The following is a 21,287-nucleotide window of genomic DNA, read 5'->3' as shown; positions in this document are numbered from 1 at the left end:
TGCTTGGTGTATTACTCAGAGGCAAATTTGCCTGTATGTGACTCTGTTTGGTGATCAGAGGAAAGGTGTTACAGCCTCCCAGCCCTCAGCCAAGAACACCACCTCAAGAGAAAAGCAGATGTACTTTCCTTTCTCACCACTATTCGTTCAGCTTGCCTTCCACCTTTGAAGGAAGTGAGGCTGTGAGCAAACTTTCCAGGAACAGGCAAGGGCCATAGTTCTCTGGAAAGGCAAATCACTCCAGAGCATGCTCACTATGAGGAGACTGCTCTTCAAAGTACTCCAAACACAATGCTCACAGCTTTACCTTCTCTCAGACACACAGCCCAGCACTTCAGGAGGAGCACAACTTCTGCCACTCTTTTCTAAGGGGATCTGGTAACATCTGTGCCCCAAATGAATTAAAGAATACCCTCTGGATTCATGGTTACTTTGATTACCTGGAAAAGGCACATCCCTGGCTCCCATGGTAAGTCACAAGTGGTGTTTAGAGAGATGTGGAGAAGTCAGCTAAAATAAATGCCTCAACTTCAAACTTGGTTTTGATCATAGAATCAGAATAGCTTAGGTTAGAAGGGACCTTAGAGAACAACATCTCCACCCTCCTTGCCATGCACAGGGATCCCTCTCAACCAGACTCAGCTCCTCAAGGCTTTATCCAGCCTGGCCTTGAACACCCCAAGGCAGGAGGCATCCACAGCCTCCCCCTGGGCAACCTATCGCCAGAGTCTCACCAGCCTTGTAATGAAGAACTTCCTCCCCAGATCCAGTCTAAACCTCCTCTCCCTCAGCTTAAAACCTTTCCCCCTTGTCTTACTGCTAGAAACACCCTTAGGAAAAGTCCTTCTTCAGCCTTCCTGTAGGATCTCTTCAGGTACTGGAGGGCTGAATTCTATTTTCACCTTATGATTTGCTTACCGCTCGAGAAGAATACTTGCACAATGCCACAGTTATTTTACAGAACATAAGAACACACTTTAAATGATAGAAATCAGGTTGTACACAGGGAAATATTCTGAAACATCCAGCAAGCAGCACAGGAAGCAATGAACACATCTGATCCACGAGCACTGGCACGATAAACATCCCATTCTTTGCCTCAGAATACCCCACTAAGAGAAAAACACCCTTTTAGGCAAGGAAAATTGCATATAATGGAGGAGAACACACAGAATAGTCTAACAAGCTGTCTGAACTGTTGAAAATTTCCAGTAAAAAAGGAAAAAATCCAATATATATCTTCAGGCATTTTCCCCACTTCTTTATACACTGATTTAGTGAGAACAATCAGCTATTTCCTTGCATCGAGTGTGGCCAGCGAGGGAAGAGGGAGGGGATTCTGCCCCTTAACTCTGCCCTGGTGAGACCTCACCTCAAACACTGCATCCAGCTCTGGTGTCCCCATCATAAAAAGGACACAGCTATTGGAGAGAGTCCAGAGGAGGGCCACAAAGATGATCCAAGGGTTGAAACACCTCTGTTGTGAGGGTAGGCTGAGGGTGCTGGGGTTGCTCAGCCTAGAGTAGGGAGACTCCAGGGGGACCCTATAGCTGCCTTCCAATACCTGAAGGGATCCTACAGGAAGGCTGGAGAGGGACTTTTCCTAAGGGTGTCTAGAGACAGGACAAGGGGGAATGGTTTGAAGCTGAGGAAGAGTAGGTTTAGAATGGAAGTTCTTCATTACAAGGGCAGTGAGACTCTGGAATAGGTTGCCAAGGGAGACTGCGGATGCCCCGTCCTCAGGGGTGCTCACAGCCAGGCTGGATGAGGCCTTCAGCAGCCAAATCTGCTCGAGAGTTGTCCCTGCCTATGGCATGGATGTTGGAGTAGGTGATCTCTAAGATCCCTTCCAGCTTAAGCCATTCAGGAGAATGTTCAGGAGGTGTTCAGGAAGAGACCTGACAGGGTGCTTGGTTGCATGGTTTAGTTGGTTGGGTGGTGTTGGATGATAGGTTGGACGCGATGATCTTGAAGGTCTCTTCCAACCTGGTTTATTCTATTCTATTCTAAGATTCTATTTCCATTTCCTTGGAGCTTTTCAGCTTACAGATTTAACTAAGAGGCTTTGGAAGCAGCGCTGTGAAGACAAAGTAAGACCTTTAGTTCTGCCGAGCTCCTCCGCTAACATCTTCACGACTTCCAGCTAATTAAAATACCACTGAGCCTTCTGCAAAATCCAGAGGGCTGGAGGAATTTCCCTCCAGGATGATATCATGCAAGGAAATGTCAGTATCTCTGCACTGCAAGCAAACATAGCTCAAGTGCTATCTCACACATTTTCCAACTTTCAGCAAGAGCTCTGAAGAGCACAGCTGAGCGCTCCAAAGCATTTGCAGACCCTTCAGCACAGTGAGCTGCTCACTGACACTGCTGCAAATGCACCACAGGTTTATATTCTGCCATTTGGAAGGCAGGAAAAAGAAATATAACAGTATTTCTTCCCAAGTGTGAGGCCATGAAACATTAACTTGTTTGGGGATTTGAGGGGTTTGGCAATTTGGTTTTAGGGGGTGGGCTTTTGGTTTTATTTAAACACAGGTTTCTTATCCAGGATATCTCTGCAGTTGTGACACACCCCAGTGAGATGCCTGTGCTTCTAATTAGGAACTTTGCCCACCCTCACAGAATCAATCACCAAGGTTGGAAGAGACCTCAAAGATCATCAAGTCCAACCTCTCACCACAGACCTCATGACTAGACCATGGCACCAAGTGCCACGTCCAATCCCCTCTTGAACACCTCCAGGGATGGTGACTCCACCACCTCCCTGGGCAGCACATTCCAATGGCAAACGACTCTCTCAGTGAAGAACTTACTCCTCACCTCCTCTGCTCCAATCCTTGTCCCTACTTCTGGATCCCATGCAGAAGCTGAGCCCAGAAGCCACAAACTATTCAGAACAGAGCACGGCTTTCCGTGCATCTGTAGTGCCATAGTACAGTGGGGTGCCCCTCTTGCTGCTGCCTTCAGGACACAGCCCTGCACAGGCTTTCAGGACAAAACCACATCTGCCAACCTCAAGCAGTGGTGACACAGAGACTGCTCCAACAAGGGATCCACACAGCTGTGAAAGCAGGCTTGTTTGCAGGCTGACAACAGGTTTGTTTGCAGACTCACCACCACGAAGGAAAACACGATAAGGTTCTGGGAACACCTTCCCCTATGAGACACCCACGAGCTCCAGAATCCCATCTGAACTTTGAGACTTCCCACCTGCCTCCAGCACATCCCACCCTATGATGGTTACTGCTTCAGGTCTGGATGTGCAGTGAGGCACTGGCTTCTCCAGCCTCTGCTGATCCCATAAAGGGCTCCTGCACCAGCTCAGGAATAGCCTGTTTGCAGAGAGAAACTAAGAACAAGGTAGAGGTGAAGCAGAAGAACAGATTGAGAGCAACAGAGCACTCCATGAACCCCTCATAGCAGGACAGGATCAGCCCCTGCACCCTGACCATCCCATTCATTACACCTCTCCTCTCTGCAGCATTTAACCCTTCTGCTATCCTGGAAAACCCCTCACACCACCAACAGCCATTGTCCCTGACAGCAGGAGAAAGCTCCCCTCTCAAGGACTGCTCAAAGGTTTTGTCCTCTCTCCCTCCTTCCCTCTGCAGCAGCCAGGACACTTGCCAGGGTGGCTGGAGAAGGCTGTCAGAAGCTCCAGAACCTGCAGAACAGCTGAGATTCAAGCATCACACTCAGAAAAGGAATGGACAGACGGAGAACAGTGCTATAAACATCCATGGCCTCAGGAGACTCCAACAGCACCACCTTGCCTTCTTCCATGACCCAGAGCACCCTCCAAACTGCCTGCACGTCTCCAGCTCCCACAGACAGCTCACTCCCCGAGGAGCTGAGCATAACCCAACACAGCCATGACACCCTGGGCTGGTATTTGCTGTCCCCTCCCCAGGGGGATGCACACCCCTTGGCCACCCTGCTCCCAGCTCAGGACAGCTCCATACATCAGGAAAAAAAGGAGGGAGATGTCACTGGGACACAGCTGTGAATGAGGCAACACGGGTAAGTCCTGCAGCAGTCAGATGTGAGATCTGGAGTGGAATTGTTCTCTGCAGAGGAAAGGGTCTGAACCTGCCCTGCTGCTGGAGGCAATGCCAGGCAGCTTCAGCACGCTGGGCAAGCCTGGTCCTGCTGAGCACCACGAGCAAGCCCAGCCAACCTCCGTCACGAGCCTTTGCAGCTCAGGACCAGTACCCCCACAGAGCCTGTCAGGCAGAGCCCACACCCCCTCCTCAGAGCCACACAGAGCTTTCAGTGCTGGCAGAGCTTCACTCCTTGCACTCTGACAGTGCCAGAGAAACACTGCAGATCCAGGCAACACTGCATCCTGCCCTGCGGTACCAGCTGATTGGGCAAAAACAAAGACCAGGACAGGAATACTCCTTTTTACATTTCATTTGGTACTGTGACAACATCTCTTCCCACTTCTCAATTGGGACCCATTGGTTCTTTGGGCCAATCGTGCCTCCAGTGATGCATGTGAGCAGCGGGAGATAAAAGGCAGACAGAATTGAAGCAGCCTTTCTACTGTCTCATCACTTTCTGCTGTCTGCCTTTGAGGCAAACTGTGTCACTCAGCTGCCAGGACCCCCTGCTGACACCTCAGACACTTGTAGCTGTCCTCTGTCTGGCTCCAGTGTTTCTGCCACCTCTCTGGTTCTGAAGCCCCTGGGAACAGCGTATTTACTTGCTGCTGAAATGTCAGCAGAACAGCAAGCAAACAAATCCAGTCTGAGCTGAAAGCCATCCTTGGGAGACTTCAGTTTCAGCACACCCATAAAGCACACGAGGAAGCTGACAGAAGATTCAGGGAAACTCTAAGCTGACAGACACCATGCATGTTCTTCCTCAAGTTCTCAGGACAGCAGAACAGCCTCAGCCTTTGTTTCCGGATGTACTTGTTCCAGCTCCTGGACCAAAACCACTGTGCAAAGCATTTGGAAATGGTCCACATCCCTACATCCATAACAGAGGAGCAGATAAAAAAGGAATGAGGATTTGCCACAAAGGTGAACTGAGAAGCAGGCAGCTGCCTTCTGCAAGCGCTGGAACGCAACAGGCAATGGCATCAAGAACGTGCCAAGCAAACCACGCTGTGTCTGGCTGCACAGAGGCAGGGGCTGGCTGAGCTTGGGTGGGACCTCTGGAGGTCACCTGGTCCAATCCTCTGCTCAAGCAAGGTCACCCCAAGTCAGCTGCCCAGCACTATGGCTTTTGAGTAACTTCAGTATCTGAAGGGGGCTACAAGAAGGCTGGGGAGGGACTTCTCAGGATCTCAGGTAGTGATAGGACTAGGGGGAATGGAATGAAGCTGGAGGTGGGGAGATTCAGGCTGGATGTGAGAAGGAAGTTATTCACCGTGAGAGTGGTGAAGCCCTGGAATGGGTTGTCCAGGGAGGTGGTTGAGGCCCCATCCCTGGAGGTGTTTAAGACCAAGCTGGATGAGGCTCTGTCCAGCCTGATCTAGTGTGGGGTGTCCCTGCCCATGGCAGGGGGGTTGGAACTAGATGATCCTTGTGGTCCCTTCCAACCCTGACTGATACTATGACACTGTAAAACCTGACCAGGCACCCTGTGGTGAGTAAGTGCTGCCACCCTTACAGCAGGAAGGAGTTTCCTTCCTTACCTTCTCTGCCTGGCTCTGAACAGAGCACACAGCAAACCCTTACCTATTCCATAGGGACTTTCATTATACAAACAAAGGAAACATTCACTTGCAAATGGAAAACCAGCTTGTCTGGAAAAAAGGTCATTGTTTTAAACAATAGAAGCAAGCAAGCCTTGCACCAAAATCCCACCTACTTAGTCAAGGAACCATCCCTTCACCTGGCTGGCACAGCCCCCTTTTCACTGACCCAGCATCCTGTGTTTTCCACACACTTCACTGAGGCTGTGACAGCCCTGATAGCCTATGAGAACAAGTCAGCCCACGTGGCATCACCTCCTGTCCCATTTCTTCCTGAAGGACATTAAACATCTTTGTTTGTCGAGCTGAGTAAAAGGTGGTCATCAATCACAAATACTTTAATATTTGGTAAGGGTAGCTGAAGGGAAAGGGCTTTGCTTCCTTTGTGCTGAAAACTGCTGTCCCACAAGACAAATGAGAGTTGGCTTCGTGGTCTTGCAATGAGCCAAGCCTGGATAAGGTCTGTCCTTCCAGCCCAGAAAAACAACACCACCAGTTCAGGAAAACAAACTTGCTCTAGCAGAGGATTTTTGGGTCACATCCAGTTCTCTAAAGTGAGTGGGCTGGCCCTATCATACTGTTCCACCCAGTTCTTGACTTCTTTATGTGCCTGGCAACATCTGAAGTTAAAAATAAAGAGATTTAAATGTATACATAGTTCTTGCATTTCCCCCCCCCCCCCCCCCAAATAAGTGTGACAGGAATTCCAGACCAACACTTTCACTTTGAGCAGCTGCTTTTGAAAACCATTTTGAATGGGGAGATCTGGGTCACAAAGAGGCAATGCTCCTGTCAAAAGGAACCTTCCCTGTACATGGTTATCCATCATTGTAGCAAACAGCAACAGAAGTCTGCCCAACATCACACATGAAGGCCTTCACTGCCCAGTTCACCCAAGAAAAGCAGTCATTGTGGCCCTAAAACAAGAATCCTGAGGTGATTAAAATACAGCTAACACTGGCTGGTGGTGCTTCAGGAGAAGAGAATTCCCTCAAGTGATTTTTTTTATTTGATCAATTTCTCTTCATATTTGGTTGACACAAATAAACACTGCCAAGAGTTCAGCCTACATCTCCAAGATGTTCCTACGGCAAGACTGGCTTTGTTTTTCCCACTGGGACTGGGAAAGCCTCTAAAATTAGAAAGTGTGCCACACCAGAACAAAACACAAAACCCTTCAAACCAAGCTCCCCCAGGATCACTGAAAAGAGCAGAGAACTCCGGCCCGCTCAAAGCCTGCCTGCTGCTCACCGCTCATCGACGGCAGTGCCAGGAGAGCCGTGGGCACGGCGTGGAGGTGCTCCCAAGAGCCACCCATTCATGTGCAGTGACTTGCTGATACACTCAAGGGCAATAAAAACAGAGCTCTTTCCAAGAATGCAGTGGAAACTGGAAAACCAAGGGAGAACATGTAGGGGCAGCTCCACCCCAGGCACAGCACAAAGGTGTTTGGGACACGGAGTGTTCCCACGGCACCCAATGCCGGTGATGGGCTGCTCCTCTGCAACCTGCTGGTGAAGACACACTGAGACAGAGCATCTCTCCCTGCTGTTACATACTCCTCTATGTAAAGACAGTCTTTTCTTTCTGAAGCTATCTAAAGAGCTACCTCCGTTGTTCATTTGGGCTTGCATAAGCCAAGAAACCTCTTGCTGGGCAGGAGGCTCACATGGCTTGTATTAATCAAGCTTTTGTTTAGCCAGGAAGTTCTCCAGCAACAAAATGCAGTGCATGCCCATGCAAGCTGTGCTTAAGCCAGTACATAATTCATTCCCCAAATCAGAAGGGAAAGAATGAGCCATCACCCTAGGGCTCACCCGTGACCCACTGTGGCTGGTTACTCTGACAGCTTTCACTCAGCTTGAGCACACAGCCTTTTAAGAATGGAACACCACGCAATCTGTTCCAGCTGAGGAGCTACTCATGAAGGCTGTTCACCTTGAACTTCATAACCTTCACAGCATCCTTCTAAAACCCTCCAGTATTCAGAGATAGAATAGAATAAACCAGGTTGGAAGAGACCTTCAAGATCATCATGTCCAACCTATCATCCAACTAAATCAACTAAACCAACCAACTAATCAACTAAACCATGCAGCCAAGCACCCCATCAAGTCTCCCCCTGAACACCTTCAATGATGGTGACTCCACCACCTCCCTGGGCAGCCCATTCCAATGGCCAATCACTCTCTCTGTGTAGAACTTCTTCCTACCATCCAGCCTAAACCTCCCCTGGCACAGCTTGAGACTGTGTCCTCTTGTTCTGGTGCTGGTCACCTGGGAGAAGAGACCAACCCCCACCTGGCTACAGCCTCCCTTCAGGCAGTTGTAGAGAGCAAGAAGGTCTCCACTGAGCCTCCTCTTCTCCAGGCTAAGCAATCCCAGCTCCCTCAGCCTCTCCTCATAGGGCTTGTGTTCCAAGCCCCTCACCAGCTTTGTTGCCCTTCTCTGGACACCTACCAGCAAGTCAACCTCCTTCCTAAACTGAGGGACTCAGAACTGGACACAGGACTCGAGGTGTGGCCTAAGCAGTGCAGTGTACAGGGGCACAATGACCTCCCTGCTCCTGCTGGCCACACTGTTCCTGATGCAGGCCAGGATGCCATTGGCCCTCCTGGCTGCCTGGGCACACTACAGGCTCATGTTCAGCCTACCATCAACCAACACCCCCAGGTCTCTTTCTGCCTGGCTGCTCTCCAGCCACTCTGACCCCAGCCTGTAGCACTGCATGGGGTTGTTGTGGCCAATGTGCAAAACCTGGCACTTGGATGTAAGACAGAGCCAGAGCACCCCATCTGCAGACCATCACAAGCACACAAATGCCTTCAGTGGCAGCCTAAGTCTTCTGGAGGGTCTGGTTCTGCTTGCCTGAACACAAACCGAACCCCAGCTTCCACCGTACAGCGATCTGCAGCCATGAGCGCTGCAACCCAACGCTCTGTCAGTTCCAAAGCTGTGCTTAATTTAACACCAGGTATTTTGTGTTGCAAAGAAAAACACCCAAACAGCCCCATTTCGGTGTCTTTCAGTGCACTTCACTCCTACACCCCTGAGGAGTGCAGGGCTTCTGCTCGTGCATCGGCAAACCTTTACCGATTAACGTGCCTTAGCTCTGCCTCTCTGAAGACTGAGCATACGTGGGTTCCTCCCAGTGACTAAATGCCATGCTGCCAAGACTCCTGGAGCTGCTGCTGAGCAGCAGGCAGCAGACAGGCTTTCAAAACAGTAGGCACCTCCAGATTCTTTTTTTAACTGCTTTACAACTAGGCTCCGGCAGCGTGACTGAGGTCTCCTGTGCCTCAGAGCCTAGCACCCAGCTTGATACTGCAGGGAAGGGAAACACCAGATGACCCCCATGCTGCCATGCAGTGCTCCCTCCTCTTCACACAGATGCCTCTTCTCAGCACCACTGCACCCCCCACTACCCCACCACCACCATCCTGCTCCCTTCTCAATCACTTCTTTTAGCTTTACATTTTTTCCCCATCCCTGCTACAATTGCAAGTCACATGAAAACCTCTCCTCACCTAAATGTTTGACTGCTAAGTGCAATGACACCAAGGAAAGTGGAGATAGAATAGAATTAACCAGGCTGGAAGAGACCTTTGAGATCATCGAGTCCAACCTATCATGCAATACTATCTAATCAACAAAACCATGGCACCAAGCACCCCATCCAGTCTCTTCCTGAACACCTCCAGTGATGATGGCAAAGGCAGGGAGAGCAGAGCCTTTAAAAGCATCTGTTTGGCAAGGAATGCAGGCAGGCTGTTCAGTGACTTGGGAAAAGGGGCAGTAAAGACCTGAAGATGCTTTAGCCAGGACAAACCAAAACCCAAAGAGAAAAACCCTTCCAAGCACAAACCACAACCTGAAACGAAAGCTCCAGCTCCCAGAGCACACAGGTCTTAAACTGAGCCTGTAGGTATCAGCAACAGTCACAACGCTCCAGAGCTGTTTGGATCAGCATGACCTATACCATGAGGGGAAAAAAAACCCCAACAAACACTTTTAGTGCTGTCAAAGGTCTTTAGTTTTCTCCTTTCACAGGTATTGTCTGCTTCCACTGACTGACTCATGGAGGCAAGTGCTTAACAACTCGGAGGCATTAATGAAAACAATTTGCACCTGACTTCAAAATAGCACATAAAAGCAACGATCACTTTTGTTTGCTATCAAGAGATGCTGAGAGATGTCTCCTAATAACATATTAAAAATTCAAGTGATCAAGCAGCACATTAACATTTGAAAAGTAGACACAAGTAATGAAAACGGTCCTGAAAGTGCTGAATAACCTCCAGATGCCATTGGAGAAAAGGCAGTAAAAAGCCTTAGCTTTCAAGAGTCACTCTTCCCCAGTCTGATGAGTACTGTGTTTAAGCTGACCTTTCCACACCAGGCAATAACACATTTCCCTGAGCTCTCATTGAGGAAGACTCCTTGCCCCTTCAGCAATAAAGATGCAAAAAGGATGCTGAATGACCCCAGGCCGGTCAAGCAGTCGCCAATAGCAGAGAGTCTGTTTTTTCTGTGGCCACTTCCTACTCCATGTGAATGAAAAAAGATAGCTAGAAAGTGTCAAAGGAAGTATTAGGCTCGGTTAACAAAGATCACAGAATGTGAGGGGTTGGAAGGGACCTCCAGAGATCACCCAGTCCAACCCCCTTGTCAAGGCAGGATCACCTAGGGCAGGCCACACAGGAATGCATCCAGGCAGGTTTAGAAAGTCTTTCTTCATAGGAGAGGTGTTCAACTCCCCCAAACATCCTCTTAGCCTCTGTTGGCCTCTCTGCAGCAGCTCCCTGTCTCTCTTGCATTGGGGAGCCTAAAATGGATATGGTATTGCAGGTGTGGTCTTACCAGGGCAGAACAGAGGGAGAGAACCTCCTTAGACCTGCTGGACACAATGCCAGGACAGCACTGGACCTCTTGGCCACAAGGGCACATTGCTGTCCTGTGGATCACTTGCTGTCCACTAGGACTCCAAGCTCTTTCTCCATGGAGCTGCTTTCCAGCAGGACAAGCCCTAGTCTGTACTGGTGTCTGGTGTTCTTCCTCTCCAGATGCAGGACTCTGCACTTGTCCTTACTGAACTTGATGAGGTTCACCTTCACCCCATTCTCCAGCCTGTCCAGACCTCACTAGATAGCAGTTCAGATCTGTCAGCCTTTTTCCTTCTGTTCCAAGCTAAGAGTTTAGGGGCAGAGGACAAGAAAAATCTACAGCCTAAGTGGCTGGTCTTCTGGGTGGGATGAAGAACAACTCCCAGAGCAGACTAAAAGCCAGCCTGCCTTCCAAAGTAGCTCAATCACAAGGATGCCAAGGAATGGGGGCCGATCTCCAGGAGGAGAAGCAGCTTTGAGTTTAACTTGGTGCCATGGTTTAGTCATGAGGCCTGTGGGCAGGTTGGACTTGCTGATCTTTGAGGTCTCTTCCAACCTTGGTGATTCTGTGAATCACCTCATCAACACAGAGCAAGATGTTCATTGCATTAAAGGCAGCCCAAGGACGTTCTGAAGCCTAAGTTAACGCACCACATGGAGCAGCTCTGTAACACCAAGGCTGTTGCTTCACTGGAAGCACATTGTCCTGGCTCTGCCTTTAACAGGCTCATCATTCAGCACACTCCAAGGATATGCACTAATAAATCAGAGCCCTCTCACATGCAGTCAGTCCCTGCAGCAGCTGAGCAGCTGCCGCTTCAGGGGGCAGGGAAGGAGGTGCTCAGGGTAACCAAACCCCCCTTCTCCATAGCTTGGAGGCACATGCAGAGCTGCAAATGAAAAGGCCACTTTTCTGAGCAGCATGCTTGCTTTAAATAATCCATTAGGAACGAGGGGAGAGCGTTCAGGAGGAGCCAAGAGCACGCAGCACAAGGGGAAAAAACAACAGTGCGTGAGATCAAAAGAGGAAATAGGTTTGCGAGGTGGCAGCTCTACAGCATGACGAAATGAGTTACAGAAAAGGGAAAATAAAAAGCAAACAGCTCAGCCTTTTACAGAGTTTACGAAATCTGAGGTTCTCCCCCTCTACTCTGCCCTGATAAGGCCACACCTAGGAGATTGTGTCCAGTTCTGGGCCCCTCAGTTCAAGAAGGGCCTCGTGGAATTGCTTGAGAGCATCCACCACAGAGCCACAAAGCTGCTGAAGGGAGCGGAACATGTCCCTGCTGAGGAAAGACTGAGGGAGCTGGGGCTCTTTAGGTTGGAGAAGAGGAGCCCTGAGGGGTGACCTTATTCCTGTTTATAAACATGTGAAGGGTGAGGGTCAGGAAGACAGAGCCAGGCTCTGCTCAGTGGTATCTATTGATAGGATGAGGCGGTGGGTGCAAAATGGAGGACAGTAGGCTTCATGTGAACATGAGGAAAAACCTTTTCACTGTGAGGGTGACACAGCACTGGAACAGGCTGTCCAGAGAGGTTGTGGAGTCTCCTTCTCTGGAGACATTCAAAAGCTGCCTGGATGCGTTGCTGTGTGACCTGCTCTAGGTGATCCTGCTCTGGCAGGAGGTTTGGACTGGATGATCTTTCAAGGTCCCTTCCACCCTTACCATTCTGTGATTCTGTGACTGTCTGACTTGACTGATGCTCTACAAGCAACTCCCACTGAAGCCAAAAAGCTGTGCTCAGAGAATTTATGGCAAGAACCTTGGAAACAGCAACAAGGCCTTTAACATTTACCTTCACGCGAGTGCTCACCCGAGCAAATGAACACCAGATTCATGCATAAAGACTCTCTTCCTGCATCAGCCTGCTCCCATTACATCATTTCATAGGCAAATATTTGGGGAATTCAATCCCCCTAACCCACCACGCCGATACACTGGCAATTTGTGGAAAGCCAGCAGGTTACTGAACGCTAACTCCGCTCCAGCTGCTAGAAGCCACATTAACAGCAAACTGTAATTACATCATGCACTTTGCCACTATTACTTCCTCATGTAAACATGTGCTCTTGCTGTTAATGATAACACTTCATCAAAAAGGAGAGGAATGATGGTCTGCAAGGCAATCTTCTGAGCTTCCTGCTTAAACACTGCACAAGCCTCCGACTAAAACTGTCAAAATACCTGCTGGACGGAAAAGCTGTTTTGAGGAGCGGGGTTTAAAGCATGCAATTTCATCTCAGAAGAAAATCTCACCCTCTGTGGTGCTTGTGCTACTCCTGCTCCATCCTCTCCAGCAAATCAGACAAGACCTGTTGGATTTTACCCGCTGGTGGATGCACAATGACGTGCCCCTGCTTTACTGCACAACTGCTCTGGATCTCAACCCTCATCTGTACTTGAAAGGGGAATTTGCTCTGCCACTCACTGTTGGCTGTCATTGCTTATCACAGCTCAGGGGGCTGAGAGCAGGACCTGCACAGCCACCACACAGTCCATGGGGACGTGCCCTGGACCCACAGCACAAAGCTGGGCGCAGGGATGCTCCTGAGTGGATGCACTGGGTAGGAATAACACCAGCAGCACATGCTCTCCCTATGAGGAGAGGCTGAGGGAGCTGGGATTGTTTAGCCTGGAAAAGAGGAGGCTTAGGCAAGACCTCATTGCCCTCTACAACTACCTGAAAGGTGGTTGTAGCCAGGAAGGGGTTGGTCTCTTCTCCCAGGCAACCAGCACCAGAACAAGGGGACACAGTCTCAAGCTGGGCCAGGGGAGGTTTAGACTCGAGGTGAGGAGAAAGTTCTTCACTGAGCAAGTTGTTCGTCATTGGAATGTGCTGCCCAGGGAGGTGGTGGAGTCCCCATCCCTGGAGGTGTTCAAGAGGGGACTGGACATGGCACTATGTGCCATGGTCTAGCCATGAGGTCTGTGGTGATAGGCTGGACTCGATGATCCTCGAGGTTTCTTCCAACCTTAGTTATACTGTGATAATGGTGTGCCAGCCTACAGGAGGGACACCAAGAGCTACCCATTACTAAGAAGCTGATGCCTAGGAAGGTGTAAGACAGCACTACTATACAGATCCTCAAGCACACTGTGAAGGATTTAAGGAAGACCTTCTCAAAGCCACAAGCCTGTGAGTGCATCACTCACTGTACCTACCTGACACAATCACCTACCCAAAGACTGCAACACTAAGAAATAAAGCTCTGAGAAAGAGCTACCAACTGGTACAATCCTCACAGCTATCACACAAGGTTTTTCAAAGCATGAGACCAACAGCTTTCTCTGCATGGTTGGAAAAAGCACTTGAACAAAACCCAGCATGAACTTCACTGCTGGTGCAGCTCCACCAAACCACCCATGCCACACCAGCTGCCCATCCACATGTCCCTGAGCTCATCCTCACTCACCGAGGTAAAAGGAAAATAAGAGGCACTGAAGGGGCTTCAAATCAAAACACCTTCTCACAGCAGCAGATCAAGAGCTGCACACAAAGTGAGGGCTATTCAGAAGCCAAACCCCATCACACTGGGAGGCCACTCAGCTTTGTCCTGCTGCACATCTGGGCAAACAGCTGTATGCTGCTGGTAACAAGCTACCAACATTTTGGTTCTCAAGATACAACAGATCCCTCAACTATCACAAATATTTACTTCTCAAATGCACAAAGCAACTTTCCTCCTCCTCAGCATTTTCCAAGCCCAAGAAATTGTAGCTAGCACCAAATTCGGGTCTAGCCCAAAGTTTCACCTCCTGCAAAGGACATTTGGAATTGAGTAGAATGAGAAAGTCTTCTAAAACACTGCATTAGCCTGAGCACCGCAGAAATGGCAAGAAAAGCACTGGCTTGAGGTTTAGCCACAGGAAGATCAAACAGAAGGCAGCAAAAGTGTTTAAGAAGCTACCACTGGCACTCATACAAAGTGCACAAAGTGAAAAGAAATCAGAAAGACTTCACCAAAACAACCAGAAAATAGAAAGTGAGGAGTGAGAGAGATCAGGAGAAATCAGAGATTACTTAAACAAAACTACACCCACTGTTTCAGGATGAGAACATTAAGATCAGGATGAAGAACATGAAGGTGTGACACAGAGACATCTATACTGTGATCATCACCCATCAGAAGAGCAGGCTGCTTTTAAAAGTTACGGGAAGTATTTCCACTTCAAATTCAACTGGCAGACTGCAACTCTTCATAGAAGCAAAAGTTACTCTGAATTCACACTCAGAGTTGAAGCAGTAATCATATTTACACTACCACTGCTATAACCAGGACTTGGAACAAGAACTTCCAACCCCTGCCCTCCATGTACTTTGTGAGAATGGAGAATTCCATCCAGATATTGGATAGGTTTAAGGCCCCTTGGGAATGCAAAAACTCATTCTCATCTTATCATAGTATCAGTCAGGGTTGGAAGGGACCACAAGGATCATCTAGTTCCAACCCCCCTGCCATGGGCAGGGACACCCCACACTAGATCAGCCTGGCCAGAGCCTCAGCCAGCCTGGGCTTAAACACCTCCAGGGACGGGGCCTCAACCACCTCCCTGGACAACCCATTCCGGGGCTTCACCACTCTCATGGGGAAGAACTTCCTCCTCACATCCAGCCTGAATCTCCCCACCTCCAGCTTCATTCCATTCCCCCTAGTCCTATCACTACCTGAGATCCTGACAAGTCCCTCCCCAGCCTTCCTGTAGGCCCCCTTCAGATACTGGAAGGTCACAATTAGGTCACCTCGGAGCCTTCTCTTCTCCAGACTGAACAGCCCCAACTCCCTCAGTCTGCCCTCATAGGAGAGGTGCTCAAACGTTTTGTACAGTCAAAGAAAACAAAGTTAGTCATTTAAAGACCTTGACTGTCAGCACCCTAGCACCACACAGCAATCCCCTAACCTACTTTCTCCCATCCTCCTCTCTTTTTAAACTAATAGCATCCCACGTTCTATTTAGCTTTTACCTTCCTTGTCACCCTCACGCTTCTATTCTGGCCCAAGTCCTGAGTATTTAAGAACTGCATTGACCTACATACATTCAGTGGTACAGAGGGAAATGTTTTCAGAAGTACCTACCTGGCTCAGGCTCCAATTTCAAAGGAAACTGGAAGCAAAAACAAATTTACTATCTTCCAACCTGAGCAGAAATGCTAGAGCTTGTATGACTAAGTCTGCTGGACATACTGGAAATCTTTAGGTTAAAGATCTATGCCCAGAGGTTTAAACAAGATGGGTGGTTCAAGTCACCCAAAACTGTACCACACTAAGACATTGAATTGTTTTCAAATATGAGCACCAAGGTGTTTTTTTCAGTACTTGTGACTGCACCCAGCTAAAAATGCAGCAAACAGCAACACAACTCCTGAGACAACAGCAAAAACCTGGACTGAAAGATCTTCACCTTCCTCCCTCCAGCAGGAGCAACCAACACTCCTTTGCTACTCTGAGCATCAAAGATGAAATGAAGGAAGTCTCTCCATTACACAGTCCCAGCCTCCCTGAGCCCACTGACAGGCAGGGGGATGGAGGCGGGGTGGGAAGGTTGGCTGCATCACCCAGTACAGGCTTGGGACCCTGCCTGGACCAAGGCCCAACACAGATCTGCAGCCCAGCCTACTTTGCATGCTGGCCAGGAGCACTCCAAGCCATCCCTCAGTCAAAACAAAGGGCTTCTCCACTGACCCACTCTTTCTTGACACAAAAATACCCCCACTCTGCCCAAAGCCCTCCTAAGCAGACCTCAGAGAGGCTGCCAAGATGGTTCCTAAGCCTGAGGGGTCCCCAGAGGAGTTTCCATCAGGTGCCTGGTAGATGTCAGTGCTGGTCACCCATACACAGCCCCAGCGAGCATGAGCCAATGCCATCCAACAGCTCTCACTCATCCCAAGTTCACACCTCACTGCCAGGCTTTTGTCCCAAGGGAAAACAAAGAGCATTAAGCCACTGAAAACTAACTGAAGAGAACAAAAAGGATACAGCACATGGGAGAAGGTGGCACACTGGGGTGGCACACCCTCTACAGCTGACCTAGTGCCAGGCAGATGCATTTTGTGGCCCCTACAGTAGTGCTGGGCCACTGAAAGGAAATGGAAGTGCTGGCAGAGCAGAAAGAACGAAAGCAAGGAAACCAGCAAGGGAGAGAGAGAGGGAGAAGCCCACAGCACAGAATGGTTTAGGCTGGAAGAGCCCTTTTGAGAGCATCTAGTTCAATCCCCCACCACGGGTAGGGACATCAGAATAGGGAAGGAAAGGAGTGACCCACAGGTAAGCTGAGCTCCATCTCCTGCTGTCAGCAAGAGCATGCTGTGATCAACAACAGGAAGTGTTTATAGAGCCAGACAAACATTAAATGCTTAGGTAAACATACATGTACCAAACAGCCAAGCATTCATATTCATGAGGTGCACGTGTTCATGGAACTGGGAAGGCTATTTGTGGATCTAATACTTCATTAACGATTTTAATGAAGCAGCAAAACTACTGGAGGGACGAAACAAGCCCAGCACCGACCCTCCTCACTGCTAACATGTTTATTCATGAGCTCCCAGGTCACCACAGTAACAGGCTATTAGTGGAAGGGATGGCTGGCAGGAGCAAACCAGTATGTTATCAGAGCCTGCTTCTGGCCTGCTCTCTGCAAAAGCATAGCCTGGTAGGGACACCAGGGATCTAGGCAAGACCTCCTCATCCAGCCAAGCCTGTCTGCAAAGAGATTTTGCATTAGTGCTCTACAAAACACTGCTCTCAACGAGGGAGCAGCTCTGCACATGTGCCAGCCCAAGACAGTGCTCACACCAATCACATCTCAAGTGCCCATCATGCTTTTGCCACACAGCAACGCTCAGGCTGTGAACCAGAGGAAGGTTCATCACAGAGCCAACACTCTGGGTTTGCTGGCACAGAAAGAGGCAGCAAAAGCCCCACCATGTGGAAGCTCAGAGGGCCTGGGCAGTTGTAGCAGCAGGAGACCTTACATCACCAGAACCTACCACCCACAGCAGCCCTTTACACGGGGGCACCTGCCCTGGAGCTTCACATAGGGATGCAACCCAGGGGAATACAGGCCTGCAGCGGATCAGAAAGGCAAGATGGCATCAGTGCAGGATGCTCAGACCCAACCATCCTGTCCCCTCAGGGCCTTTGCATGGTGCTGGTAAAACACACTCTATCCTGAGTTCCAGCAGAACTTGACTGAAAATGTCATGCTTCATGGACATGTGCACCACCAACAGAAATTTGAAATTAGACATGGAAAGAAAATAGATTAGAGCAACTGGAACTGGTTTTCCAGCCCAGCTTAGGTGAAGTCTATCAAAGGAGGAGTCCACAACCAAAAAGAAATATATAAATATCAATCTCAGATCAGGTCATAGCAGAGAAACTGAGCAGAAAGAGCCCAACAAGCAGGAATTGCCACCAACAGCTCCATCATGGAGCTTGAAAGCTGAGCCCACAGACCAGGGTAATGTCATTTCACTGTGCCTGAGCTGCACTAGCACCACTACAGAAACCTGATCGGGCAGTGGCCAGTCCCACCTCCAACACCAACAAACCAGGAGTGCAATCATCGAAGTTCAGACCACTCTTTCCATTCTCCACCCTACAGTGGAACACATCTAAGTAACCCTGAGCTTGTTGCTGCACAAGACTCATATTTTGAATTTCAAGGGAGTCACTTGCTAAGGCACAAGTGTTACTTCTTTGGTCACACTGGACAATAAAGAGCAAAGACTTTTCAGTGAGCCACACATGCTAACTAGGAACAAGCAGAAGAGCCTTGGGTCTGACGGCAGGGGATGCCTGCAGGGACAAAACTCCAGAGCAGCCACTTCTGTCCCTCTCAGCAGAAAGAGAGGGCAGGAAAGCACTTTGAACCGTGGCGTCAGCCTCAGGAGATAGCGGTCTGGGGTCAGAGAGCAGGCTTGGGGCAGGAGTAGCTGGCACGCTGAGGTTTGGCAACAGCACCGTCAGCAAGCATCTACTCCAGTCCTGCAGAACACCACACAGCTTCCCTCACACACGCAGGTATGGTACAAGCCAGGGGCCACCATCGTGAGAATTACTGTGAGACTAACATTTTCACAGCGCTCGTTTAATGGAAACTGACAGAGTCAACTGTAACGACAGCTGTGGAGAGCGTTTGTTACAAATGCTTACAAAACTTACAAAACTTGGAAAGGTGAATTGCATCCTCTGACCACACAGGTGTCAAAACAGAGCGGGTGCTTTAGGACAGCCTCCGAACCGACGCGAATACAAAGGACAGGCTGCAGATCGTTGGGGGCATGCAGAGCACAGTTACTGTGGCACACAGATCTGCGCACCCTGCTCCAGCCCTAGCGCGGGCAGCGGGAACGACTCGCAGCACAAGCCTGGATCCAGTCCTTAGCCAGATGTTAGCGGCTGTGCAAACAGCACAGGAACACTGCCTTTGGGGCTCGGGACACACCAGCGTCAATCGGATCCAGCTGCGCCCTGCCCCTCGCCGCCGCGATGCCAGCATTCACCTAAGGCACAGCAGGGGCCACCCGCCCGGATGCCCTACCAGCGACCTGCCCGAATCTGCCTGAATTCGAGCAAACACCTCCGAGCTTTGTCCTGCACTCAGCCCCGGCCGTGCCACCACGCTGCTGCAGAGCTGCTCCTAGCACACGTTGCCTTTCTCATGCGAGCCAGAGTTACAGCGTTCGGTGTCCCGGCGGGCAGGGCGTCCCCGGGCAGCTCGAGCGGCGGCCCGGAAAGGACTTCCCAGGGCAGGCTCCGTTTCCCCCCGAAACGAGACCTTCAGCTCTCCCCGGTGCCCCCCCTCCGGAGCGACCGCTAACGGACCGAGCCGCCCGGGAGGGTGTCACCGGCCAGAGCAAACCGCGGTACCACATCTCGGGCTCAGCCGCGACAATGGCACCCCCAGGAGACCGCTCCCGCTCCCCGCTGCCCCCCCAGCGCCTCACTGTGTGCTCCCAGCGGCGGCAGAGCCCCCCTGTTCCCTCCGCTCCCGCAGCGGGCAGCGCTGCCGCCGGCACCCGAGGCCGGACGGGGCCGGAGCGGACGGGACGGGGTGGCTGGAGCGGGCGGGACGCGGTGCCGAGACCGGAGCCGGGCAACGCTTCTGCCCTGAGCCCCCTGCGGTGTGCCCCCTACTCCCCAACGGCGGGACGCGCGGCCGCGGTACTTACGTCGTCAAAGAGGGACCCGACGTTGGCCGTCACCAGGAGCACCCCGGCGCCGGCCGCGGCCCCCTTCACCGCCATGGCGCCGGCGCTGGCGGCTGGCGGGCGGAAGCGGCGGCGCTGCGGGGAGCCCGGGGGCGGGCGCGGGGCGCTGCGGCGAGCGGGGGCGCCTGGCCCGCCCCGTCAGCGCGGGCGGGCGGCGGCGAGTCCTCCAGGAGCGGGCAGCCCCGCGGACATCCGCGCCGCGGCGGGCCGGCCGCCCTGCGGCTGCTGCGGCGGGGCCGCGGCGATCAGCGCTCGCCCGCCGCCGCCGTCACGCTGCTGCCGGGACGGCTCCCGCCGGCGGAGGCTGGCGCCGGGCCGCGGCGCATGGCAGGGCGGCGGGACGGGGCGGCGAGTCCGGCGCTCCCGGTGGGGCTAGGCTGAGGCGCTAGGCTGGGCGCTGCGTTCTGCTCCTCGCTGCTACTGCTGCTGCTGCCGCCGCCGCTCCCGGCTGTGGCGGGCGGGCCGGGCTAGGGCTCTGCGCCCGCGACGTCATAACGGCCCCGCGCCGCGCTTAAAGGGACAACGCCACCCCGGGGTGGGGGGTGGGCACGGCGGCGCTGCCCCACGGCCCTGCAGCCACCGGGGAGAGGGTGGTGGGTCCCATCTGCGCGGGGGTGCGGCCGGACCGGACCAGGGAGGGGGGTGACCCCGGCGGGGCAGGGAGTTCTCGTCGGCCGGGCGCCGCCTCCTGCAGGGGATCCGGACTCCCTACCCCGGAACGCGGCGACGGCGGGAGCCCTGCTCGGGGGTCCCAGAGCAGCTCCTCGGGAGGTTGTGCCCGGCCCTCTGGGCGGTCGAGGGGTCTCTTCCCAGCCCGGGACTTTCCTCCTGAATCACTGCTGACCCCGGTAGTACGAGCCGACGAGCATCACCAGTCAGCCCGAGCCTCAGCAAGGGGGCACAGACACTTAAGCACTGCCCCGGGGCAGCGCGGCCGGTTTCCCGGTGCTGCCAGAGTGGCTTCAGCTAACGCAGGTCACTGTTCCGGGAGCGGACCCTGTGCATTGCCCGCGGGGCTGTCACGGGGAAGGAGGGTGGGGGGCAGCGGTGAGCGGTGTCGGGCGCGCTGTGCTTTGCAACCAGACCTAGGCAGCAGCAGCGTAAAACGGCCCAGAGAGCCCGGGAGTGTAACGGGGAAGTCTCAGATCACAAAATCTCTTTGTGCGGGAATATTGACAGTATCTGGCTTCGGGAGCCAGAGAGGCGATGGATTGGCCCTTTGCCACGCTGTGCATGGCTCCCCTCCCGGGGGTCTCTGTATTGCATGGCAGGTCAGGAACGAGCACACGGTGTGCAGAAGCCTGTAGCTAGTGGAGGTGTTAGGGAGCTTTGGAGCTGGGGAAACTCTTGTTGAAAGATGGTATGGACAGAGGGTCATGGAGCAGGGCAGGGAGATGGGAGACCCAAACTAGATACAAACCCACCAAACTGAGCATGAAATCACGTGGAGGCAGATCTGGGGGTGCTATGGCAGAGAGCCT

The 21,287-nt window shown here is 51.8% G+C and overlaps 1 protein-coding gene across 2 annotated transcripts in view; it reads right to left on the bottom strand.

The window, feature by feature from the left end:
- Positions 1-20,258, bottom strand: part of INPP5A (inositol polyphosphate-5-phosphatase A) — a 285,924-nt gene extending 265,666 nt beyond the window's left edge. Inside the window, exon 1 of one of the 2 annotated variants that reach the window (XM_068140277.1) lies at positions 19,768-20,258. In XM_068140277.1, coding sequence (XP_067996378.1) covers positions 19,768-19,842 — 75 coding nt within the window. In that variant the 5' untranslated portion in view covers positions 19,843-20,258. The remainder of the gene's footprint in view (positions 1-19,767) is intronic. The other variant, XM_068140278.1, reaches the window with a different exon arrangement.
- Between the last annotated feature and the right edge of the window lie 1,029 nt (positions 20,259-21,287).

Source organism: Melanerpes formicivorus, unplaced genomic scaffold (assembly GCF_026170545.1).
Source record: "Melanerpes formicivorus ecotype bairdi unplaced genomic scaffold, bMelFor1.0.p_v2 SCAF_6, whole genome shotgun sequence".
In the NCBI taxonomy this organism is placed as follows: Eukaryota; Metazoa; Chordata; class Aves; order Piciformes; family Picidae; genus Melanerpes; species Melanerpes formicivorus.
The sequence above is the reverse complement of the archived record's forward strand: the minus strand, read 5'-3'. Positions and strand labels throughout refer to the sequence as shown.